At 39.5% G+C, this 10970-nt stretch overlaps 1 protein-coding gene across 1 annotated transcript; it reads left to right on the top strand.

The window, feature by feature from the left end:
• Positions 1–553: 553 nt before the first annotated feature.
• Positions 554–9257, top strand: TMED5 (transmembrane p24 trafficking protein 5; the record flags this gene model as incomplete). Its single annotated transcript, XM_083867241.1, has 4 exons — positions 554–733; positions 3033–3130; positions 3825–4008; positions 6338–9257. 4 exons carry the CDS (start codon positions 554–556, stop codon positions 6554–6556), a joined length of 681 nt encoding a protein of 226 aa, XP_083723367.1. The 3' UTR covers positions 6557–9257.
• Positions 9258–10970: the final 1713 nt, after the last annotated feature.

The following is a 10970-nucleotide window of genomic DNA, read 5'->3' as shown; positions in this document are numbered from 1 at the left end:
GAAAAACCTGCTATACATTATTTGCCAAAACTCCGTCAGGCAGCGTGTCCCCGAGGCCTGGCAGTGCTGTGCACTGGCGGGGAGCCCGAGGAGCGAACGGCGCACACGAATGCGCAAAACTTGCCTCGCTGCCCGTCACCAGCGCAACGAGCCACCACAGCGAACCGGCCCCGGGCGGCGCCAGAGCCAGGGGGGAGCGCCGCGGGGAGAGCCGGGGGCTCGGCTGGCGGGGAGCAGCGGCACGGGGCGCGGGCGGCGGCCGTCCCTGGGCTCGGAGCGGGCCGGTGCCAGCGCCGCCACAGCAGAACCCGGGCCGCTCCCGCCACGCTCGAACCGCGCGGGGCCCTCACGGCGCAGGCGCGGCCCCGCCTCCGGCGCGCCGTGGGCGGGAGCGGCGCGCGGTGCAGTGTGGGCGGGCGGGGCGCGGCGCTCCGGGGCAGCGATTGGCGCGGCGGGCGGAGGGGGCGGGGCGATGCCGGCCCCGCCCCTCCGGGGCGCTCCTGTGCCGCTGGGTACGCGCGCGCGGGGGCTCCGCGCTCCGGGCGGTGCCGCGATGGGGCCGCGGCTGCTGCTGGTGCCGCTCGGGTGCCTCGCGCTGCTGCTGCCGCCGCCCCGCGCCGCCGAGTTCAGCCCCTCCCTGGACAGCGACTTCACGTTCACGCTGCCCGCCGGCCGCAAGGAGTGCTTCTACCAGCCCATGCGCAAGGAGGCCTCGCTGGAGCTCGAGTACCAGGTCGGGAGGGGGCGTTTCCCGCGGGCTGTCCCGGGGGGAGCCGGGGTCCCGCTTCCCGCCCTGGCGGCGGCGCTGCCGCCTCCGGGCCGTCTGTCTGCCCGTGCCCCGTACGGCGGCTCCGCCCGGCCCGCTGCCCGCAGTCCGGTCCTGCCGTGCCGAGGCCGCAGCCCGGCCCTGGGGGCAGCGCCTGCCGGGGACGCGGGGCCTGCCCCGAGCGGCGCGGGGGCTCCGCCGGCCTGACCGACCCGCGCGGGGCAGCCCAGCCCAGCCTAGCCCTGCCCCAGCCCGGCCCGCCTCGGCGGCGCCCGCAAAGCCACTGGAGTTGTACGCTGTTAGAACTTCTGCCTTCGGGAGTTAATTTTTAACTTAGCGGCCTTTTCAGTTTTTCTAACATGTTCTTTTGGTGGTTTGGGGGAGGTTTTTGTTTCTACTTTAGAAGAGCTCAAGTCGCCATCCTGTAAAAGGGCAGGATGTGGAAAGTTCACGGTTGTGACCTTGTGTTGTAGGTCTAAAGCACAAGGAACGTTGTGCTGATGCACAGAGCCCGTACTTGCCTATCTTTGTGCTGATATTAAACGCCTTTAATCTCAATGATGGAAGTTTTACAGAAACAGCCCAATTTAACAGACTGTCATTAAGATTTTAATGTCCTTCTCGAGAAGAGTCGAGTTTCCCAGAGATGTCTGCGATAGATCTCGATCTCAGACTATTCTTCCTCCTTAAAACAAAGACTTTTTTTCAGTAAAATAGGTATAGTGAGGGAAGCTGCACTGAATATTCTCCCACCCTATTACTGTGCCTCAAAGTGGGCCAGGATCTGTCTCTTTTCTCCTCCATCTGTTTTTTCCATTTCTCAACTGAAAGACAAAGCTGAAATTAGTGTTTTTTCTAATTTCTAATACTGTTACATGCAGAGCTGAACAAGAATGAAAGAGAGGTGTTCAAGCTTTGTTTAAAGCCCTGGCTAAGCCAAACAGAAATTTATTTTGCACAGAGTAGGATTCTAATTTGATCATAAGTGAAATAAAAACATTATTTTAATAAGGACTAACATATATATGTAACTTATTTCTTCTCAGGCATAAATTTCTTAGCACTACTGTTAACAGTAACGATTTGTCTGCCTATTTGAATGTGTGGAAAAGGAGCTCTGTTTATCATTGCAAACAGATTTCTTTTGTACCTAATTTTAGTGGCTAAAGCATAGGAATATTTAACATAGGATACAGGGCATTCTCCAGAAACAGAAGGTAAACACTATGCTAATACAAAGGTTCTTTTCTGAGTGTTTAGACTGGAGCATAGCCCTGAAGGTATGTCACTATTTATGTTGGGTTTTGGGGTTTTTTTGGTAAGTCTTCAGTGTCAATTTGAGTCAGTGTAAACTTTGCCCTCCTTTTCAGCAGGAGCAGACTGCTATATTCAAAAAGCTCCCTGGAAAACAAGCAAACAAAAAAATTCCCTAGCATGGACTTAAGTAATGTTATAAAAATGATCCTTCTCCACCCCCTCATGCAGTTACTAGCTTCCCTGTAAAGAATTTCTGCAACACAGTAGGTGTGGTGATACATCTGTAGCTGTGTTACACAGTTAAAGCACAGCCTTGTCATGCTGTGGACACTCCCTGAGAACTTAGGAAGCGAAATGCCTTCAGAATTGAATGCCTCCTACCTTTGGGAAAAGAGAATGCCCTGGCAGAATTCAGACTTTAAATGTGCATCAAAAGGTGAGAAGGTCTTGGGGTACAGCTTTAATTGGCATAAGAGGTTTGGTCTTTGGTTCGATACTGTTAATTCCCCCAAGAGATCTTAGGGGTGACAGCACACAGTGTACAAATATGTAACAAGTACATACAGGAAAGTGACTTGCTAGAACATTTCTACCACTGAAATGGGAGTAGTGGAGGTACTTAGCAATCAATGACATCTGCCATAGAAATACCAGATTTAGCCATCTGTTATTGGTATTTTTACAAGTTGTCTAACCCTGCCTGTTGATAAAACTACATACATTCTTAAAAGCAATTAGGGAATGGTTCAATATAATCTCAGCCTGGCAGGTTTAGATTACATTTAGTTTAAGATCCTGAAATTGCTAAAATGCTTTTAGGTTCATCCTTTTTTTTTATCTGTTTCCAGTTAATTTGGTGTCAGCTCAATCCAGACATAGTAATCTTTCAGATTCCTCATTTGTCTGTTCCCTTACCTAAAAACATTTACCTTCCCTAAAAATGTTGCTGTCAACAATGCAAACAGGAATTCCACTGCTCAGAGGTCGGTTATTTTTGTTTGTTTCACAGGTTCTAGATGGAGCAGGATTAGATGTTGATTTTCATCTGCTGTCCCCAAAAGGTGAAACTCTAGTTTTTGATGAAAGAAAATCGGATGGAGTTCACACGTAAGTTTAAAATCTTCAAACTGAAGTGCTACATGAAGAACTTTTCTGGTTTCTTTAGCAAATATAACTAAAGAAGGTTGAATATTTTTTGTTCCTTAGTATTACAAAAGACTTTCTAATAAGGCAGTTTGAGAATGCCTTTTTTTTTTTTTAATAAACAGTGAATGCTTTTTACATGAGTTGTACCATGAAGTGAAGGGTACTTTTGTTTTAATGATAGCTATTAATGTTCAGTGGATAAAAATAATTATTATGGAGTTGAAAAAGGTCCCCTTATCTAATATCAAAAGATCACATGAGTCATACAAAGAAGAAGCTAAAAAGTCCCCCGTTTTTCCAGTCCTTTTGTCAAAATATGTAATATTTCCTGTAATTTTACTATACAGCATAAGAATTCCACTTATTGTGTATTTTTTTTTTTTTGCAATGATCGGCAATGATTTAAAATCCCTGAAAAGAGATAAAAGCAGGCTGCCATCTTCATAATTTTGAGCCTTTGGAGTCAGTGGGATTGTTTTGCTGTGACTGTGTAATCTGTAAAGCGTCTTTAGAGTTATTTTTATACAAAAAGAAGATTTCATTATTTCTAAGTGCACAATTGTCAGCCTTAAAGGGAAAGGTATGCTTCCAAAAACTGACTTTTTGAGAACCAGCACAGAAATTGTAGTTAATCATGTTTTGCTTATATACACAGAGTGGAAACAGAAGATGGGGATTACATGTTTTGCTTTGACAACACATTCAGTACCATTTCTGAAAAGGTGATTTTCTTTGAATTGATCCTGGACAATATGGGAGAAGACGGTCAAGATGAGGAAGACTGGAAGAAGTACGTTACAGGCACAGATCTCCTAGACATGAAATTGGAAGATATTCTGGTTAGTATTTGGTCTTTCATTCTGTTCAATATAAGAGCATTTGGAAAAAACCTCAATGTCATGTAGCCATTCTGCCTTGGTCTGTTGTATCATCCTGGAATGTATTCCAGTTCCATATATTGCTTTTACTAATACAGGAAGTCAAGCACCATGCATCTCTTGTTTACACACAGAAGCTTGAAGATCTTTTTCAGAATGATTCCTGCATCAGCAAGAAGCAACTGCCTAGCTCTCAGTCACTTGGTTTCCAAATCAGCTTCCTTTCTCCCTACTGCTAAAATGGGACATTCTTCCGTAGCAGCAAAGAAATGAATACTTTGAGCATTAAAGTATTATTGAGTCCTAATCGTGTAGTTGGAATTACTGCATAATTTTTATCAATGTTTAAAGATAAAGTACTGTGTTAGCCTCTTCATCACATCTTTGCAAAGTATGGATTACTGTTTCTGTCTTCAGTAAATTAAATATTACTGTGTTAAGTTTTCTGCCCCCACATTTTATTACATCTTCTCAAATTAATAAACAGATTGAGTTAGTTTGCATAACGTACAGGTTCATCTTTGCAGACATTGTTTGAGTGGTTATGTTTGCTCAAACTGTATGCTCAGCCTGTTTGGTGTAGGATTTAGACTACTGCTGAGTCAAAGCTGTTATTCTCTTTATGATCATTAAATATTGAGATGACTTTAGAAGCAAAGGATTGCTTAATGCTCCAGTACCACTGCTCATAATGCTTGGTAGGATGCAGTGAGCTATTGTTTGTTTGATCATAGCTACAGACAATAGATATAAAAACCACCACAACATCTGCACACACTTACTTAATACATCATGTAGAAAATAACATTTTTTATTGCCATAAACAATGCAAATTTTTAAATAACCAAACAATGTTTAAAATATTTTATAGGTGCATGATACACTTTTAAATAATAAAACTAAATTCAGAATCTGAAAATCTGACCAGATCTTTAAAATTGGCAATCAAGAAAAAAGCAGAATTTATATGCGAAGTTGTGAAGAAAATCCTACCCACACTTACTACAAATAATACTTGAATGGATTTGATAGATACTTGTTTCCATACTGGTATCTCTTCAAAAGAAATGTAGAACTTATCTTTGATGGCCTTGAAAATCTTATAAAGTAGGTAATTTTTTTAGAGTTAAGATTAGTATTTGATCACACTGTTTACTTAGCCAAGTATTACTTTCCCTGTGAGGACTAACAAACACTTAGTAGATTAATTCCTTAATGAGAACACATTTTCTGGCAGTAATAGGGAATTATGTCTTATGTTTAAAGCTCTTGTGTGGTGTTCCTTTTCCTTATTGTGTAACAATGAACTTTATCATCATAAAATTATTTGGCTCCCCAGAATAACTATTTTGAAATATTTTTGTTACATATGAAACAGAGAAAATGTTACTGCTGGGTTTAACCTTATTGTTTTGGGTTTGTTTTTTGTGTTGTTTTGTTTTGTTTTTAATTATTAGCCTTCTTATACTGGAAATGTTACTCTTCTTACTATAAGTTACTTCAGGATCTATAATTATATCAAGAACATAATTCAGCACTTCATGAGATCAGCTTTTATGTTGTCAGTATCTATTATGTGGTAGATGAAACTTCAACAGATCATAGCACCAGATGTTTACTTAGTAAACATAGTAAGGTGTGAATCTTGAGCTGCTGTTGTCATGGCTGGAGTGTTCAGATATTTCCTCTAGTTCCAGGGTCACACTCTATGTCCTTTCTAAGACCTCCAGTTGTCTTATTCAAGATTTATTGTCAAAATTCTGCTTTTGTATCAAGGGTGAAGCAGCAGTTTAAAGCCACTACAGTGGAAACACCAGAAGCAGACAGGAATGTAACTTTATTGTACTTTTCCTTTGCTACAGATATAGCCCTGATGGTGGTTTCCATTTAAAAACTCCTTAATTTTATTATGCAGCAGAAAAACTCTTACATTTGCTTCCCACTACATAATTTCTTTTGAGACTAGTTTTGCAGAATTCACTATTTTTATTTGTCCAAATAGGTTTGATTTCTCTCTTACCTCCCTACCTCTAAAAGAGAAAACCCAAAATTACTACAGAACACTAATGCTACATTAATTAAGTCTTTTTAGGTGATACACAATAAACAGGCTGGACAAATTAATGAAAACTGTGATGATGTGTATATTTTAAAATGAAATTAATTCTTCGCTTGTCAAGAAATTAAATTACAGGTGGTAGTACAGTGTTAATAATTTTGTATGTGCTGCAAGCTATAAGTTTAATTCAGGTGGCTTTTTTTCTAAAAATACTCTTTTTTTACTTACCAGGAATCCATCAACAGTGTCAAAGCCAGATTAAGCAAAAGTGTCCAGATTCAGACCCTGCTCAGAGCATTTGAGGCCCGTGACCGAAACATACAAGAAAGCAACTTTGACAGAGTGAACTTCTGGTCCATGGTCAACTTGGGAGTCATGGTGGTGGTTTCAGCTGTTCAGGTTTACATGTTGAAAAGTCTCTTTGAAGATAAGAGGAAAAGCAGAACTTAATAATCATTAGTGTTGATATTATGATCATAACAATATAACAGGTATGGGGGAGAAGGGGAGCAATAAAGTACAGTAAAGAAAATAAAGATCTTTCAGATTCTTGTGAACAGACAGTAAAAATCCAGTTTTCAGTTCATGTTGGGCTTTTTGGATGTGATAGTGCTGGTCTTGTTTGTGTTTGGGGGTTTTCTGTTGTTTTTTGTGGTGGTTTGTGTTGGTTTTGGTTTTTTTTAAACATGAACATAATGCCTCCTCCCAAGTTCTCCCATTTTTCCAAATGCTACTAACTTTTTTTGTACTTGTAGGATTTGTTAATGACTGTTAATGCCTACCTTATGCATAGCACACTTGGTGCGTATGCAAAGTAATGTTACTATAACTGTCATTTTCTTAATCTTTCACATAAAAGTTTAGGTAGTAACTTAGACATTGGTTTAGTTGCTGTTAAATACTGAGTGAATTTACATGTGCCTAAGTTTACAAGATTAGAAGTTACTGTTATTTTTCTTCAAATTTACGTTTTTTTTATAAAGCCTCGGGTTTTTTTCTTTGGCATCATGGAAATACACTGGGCTAACTATGTAAAAACATGAGATCTCTTTTTATAACAGATGACTAATATCAGCACTTTAAAAAAAGCATCCTTAGTGTGAAATTGAGGCGGTCTTGAAAAACAATTGGAGAAAATAGGTACAATTCCTGTTCATAAATCCTGTTCTGTAGCTGCACAATCCTATTTTCCTCTTTGGCTGTTACATGAGACAAGTGACTACATGGTATACAAACAAATACAGGCATACCTTGAAGTATGATTTGCAAATTCTTAGTTACTGTAACCTCATGTAATAGATAACTTTTTAAAAAGTAATTTCTCTGGTTTTTTCCTTTTAATAAAGGCAGGGGGTGTCATGGTATGCCAAAACAAACATTGTCGTTTCAAAATCCCTCTTATTTTCCACTTTATTTCAACTCTGACTAATGTAACAGTCAGGTGACTTACATAGGCATATAAAACCAAAGCTGTTCACCTAATCTTTCCCTTTTTGCTCACCCTCAGAAGTCTTTCAGCTGTGTAAGTACATTCTTCATATAACCCATGTTTCTGTACCTAGCTGTTCATCTGAATAAGGCACAAATCACAGAAGCAGTAAGTACAGGCTTCAAGTTTTATGATCAACTGAATATATAGTATCACTATCTAAGTGCAAAGCTAATGCCAAATCAGAAATTTATAGTTCATCTGGATGAAGTGGCTTTTAACAGTGTAGTGAGGGTATAGAGTTTTTGCAAAACCCCTGGTGCGTGAGAATTAACATTTTTTTAGTAGTTTCAAGTTAGTAATTTTTACAATGTGCCAAGGCATTGGAATTTCTTGTATAAATGTGTTAACTACATTTCATCATAAGAGTTTTTTAAAAACTTTATTAAAAACACTTTTTAAAAAAGTGTTTTAAAAAAGTATATGTAGTAGTGTTGTGTCTGTTGTGGGGTCATCTGTATGAATGGCAGAGTTGCATCTTTGAGACTTTCTGTGATTAAATACTCTTTTAGGAATGAAAACAGGGTTAATAGGTGCATTGAAGAAATACATTTTTCAAATGAAACAGATGCTAGCAAGGGCTACAGAACACAGAAACAGCACTTCAGCTTCAACTTCAGACAAGAGGACCTAGCAATAATATTTCTAAATAGTTTTTATATGCAAAAGTATTGTTATTACAGAACTTGTTATAGAGGGCTCCAAAGGCTGTTGAGCTACTTCATCTTTCTGCAAAGCTGTGTCCAAAATAAGATGCTACCCCTTAGGGTTTTGTGTATCTTACTTCCATACGATGTTTTCTATTCTAAACTGCCTGGAAGTAGAAAGCTTATTTCTGTGACAAGAACAATGTCTAAAAAAAAAAATTTTTTTTCAGCTAGAGTGGCAAATAATGCTTTCCTGCCATTTCTCTGTCCCTCCCAGTAGCACTATACCATGTTGTTATCTTTGCTTGCATCACCATGTGTGATACTCCAAACCATCTGCAAAATGCTGAACCAGCTCTGGGAAGCTGTGACTAAGACGTCTACCTCTGCTCTCCAAGCTACTAGAGTCAAGATTTCAGCTTAGAATTCCAACAGATAAGCTCTGCCAAGTTTTTCAAGGGCACCTTAAGGGATTGGGTTCCCCAGCTGCTCTGCTGTGCCTCTGTGTAGTTCCACATCAGTGGCAAAACCGTTTGGTGTCCCAGTTTAACCTGCTACTGGCTGCAGCCTGCTCTGATCAAAGACCAGGACTGCTGTAGTTCAGTGTCTCCCATTACAAACAGCAAGAGAAGGAGAAGGAAAATCCAACAATTATCAGCAGAGTTCATCTGGGAATAATTCTTGTTTTGGAACTAAGAGCTCTGACTGTATTTGCTCTTCATTCAAGGTCCACTAGAGAAAATGAAAGAGGGAATAACTAGAAAGGTTCATTGACTTTGGCAGCTGGAATATGTTTATCATAGGTGAAGGATTAGGCATTCAAACTCGCAGTTAAATAACATAGTACTTGGATATTGAAGAGTAGATAGCTTTTGACTGTGTAAAATTTACAAAGGAGAATATAAATTACTTTTTTTTCTTAATGGACTTTTTATCAGAATTAAATGTTTTAAGACTTGCACATGTTGAATAATTATGCAAAACTGAGATTTTCAATAAATCAAGTTTAAACCTGTGTTTGTGTTGTTTTTTAATGAAGGAAGAATGCTATGAATACCTATGAATGCTGCAAAAGATCAAGGATGCTACTTTAACAGGAAATTTGGTTTTAGTAATGCAGCTTTTTCATTTCTTCCTCATGCAGTGTTCAAATTCTGTTCTTATTCACTGTAAATATCAACTTCAAGATTCACACAGGCGTCAGATCAGAAAGACACCAACCTCTGGTCTTTCTAAGAGAAAGTATTTAACATATTTAACTGTCTATTTCAGCAGCAAACATCAACAGGAAATAGTTTCACAATCTCAAGTTCACAATTACAGATCCTATTACTACATTAAGAATGTAAATTACTACTAATTATTAATATGTAGTATTTTTGCATTATTCATAAAATAATACCCAAAATCCCAAGAATAAAGCTGAAAATATTGGAGCATTTTTTGGGGTAATTGAGTAATTCACAACAAATCCAAGCTTGTTTACCATTTCATAAGGCTCCTGAGACAGCTGGGCTTGTCCGGAAGCCTGCAAACCACATTGTTCAAGTAATGAAACAGGAACTTCCTCTGTGCTGTGTTTTGAATCAATGAAATAGATCATAAAATGCTAAGTTACAATGTTTTGTTGTCAGATTGGGCAATTAGTAGAAGAAACAGTGATTTGACTTGAAAAAGTACAGGAGCAGTAAAAACCCTCAAGAGCTAGTTTTGGACACAGACATGAGAAATACTTGCTTAAGTTCCCTTTCTTGATCTCTCCAAGTGTGCACCATGAGAAATGACACCTTCTGCCTTCACTTCTCCTGTACAACACAACACAGTCTTGTGGCTCAGACTGGCATTTGTTCCTCGTGCTCAGCAGAGCAGAACAGCATTGTTTAACTCCACTTGTTAGTCAGGTTGCAGCACCATCCTCATTCCATGACCACATGGTACAGTGTTAAGACCACATTTTTAAAGATTTCACTCCATTAGTCACAGCAATTACTTTTTTTCCTTTCTGAAGTTTTTGGTGTTTTTTAATATTTATATGGCAGTCTGTTCTAAAGACTCATTATCTGCAAAACTTAATTAAGACAACCTGAAACTAAGACTGAACTGTATCTGATGTCTTTAAAAACTAACAGGTCCTTTCCTGCGTTTCCAAGAACAAATCTCCTCAAGACTTTTGTCTGAGAACTTAGCAACTTGTGGTGTAGACAGGGCACATACAACTCTTAGTTAACTGCTGAGAAATTGCCCTTCCTTTTCCATGCTTTCCCTGGCTCCAGCAGTACTCTCACAAAAATTCACTCTTCATACAGGAGGAATGCTGTATGAATAGTGAGTACAATAGTGAGATACAGAGCTGAGTAAGTACAATTTACACAAATCTCTATAGAAATTAAAAATGCAATCAAAATTTGCATAACTTATTGTATAATTTTGTTTTCAAAATCAACAATTCACGTAACATAACTGTTGATTTTTATCAAAGGCAAAGATAATAAAATATTAATAAAAATAATGAAAAACAACTTAGCTGTAGTAGTGAGCCCACCTACACTGCTGGACTTTCACCAGAATCATCTGAATTACATCTCTCATGCTATCTAGTGCTGTTGACAGTTAATGAGACTTGGAACCCACACTGTTCATAAACTCCTTTCTTTCCTTGGTGCATACCAAGTTTCTGGAAATGATAATCATCCTCACTTTCCCTCTCTTACCTGCTAAATTGGAACAC

This window comes from Zosterops lateralis (genome assembly GCF_965231275.1).
Source record: "Zosterops lateralis genome assembly, chromosome: 9".
Classification (NCBI taxonomy): Eukaryota; Metazoa; Chordata; class Aves; order Passeriformes; family Zosteropidae; genus Zosterops; species Zosterops lateralis.
This window is presented reverse-complemented; position numbering and strand designations above follow the sequence as displayed.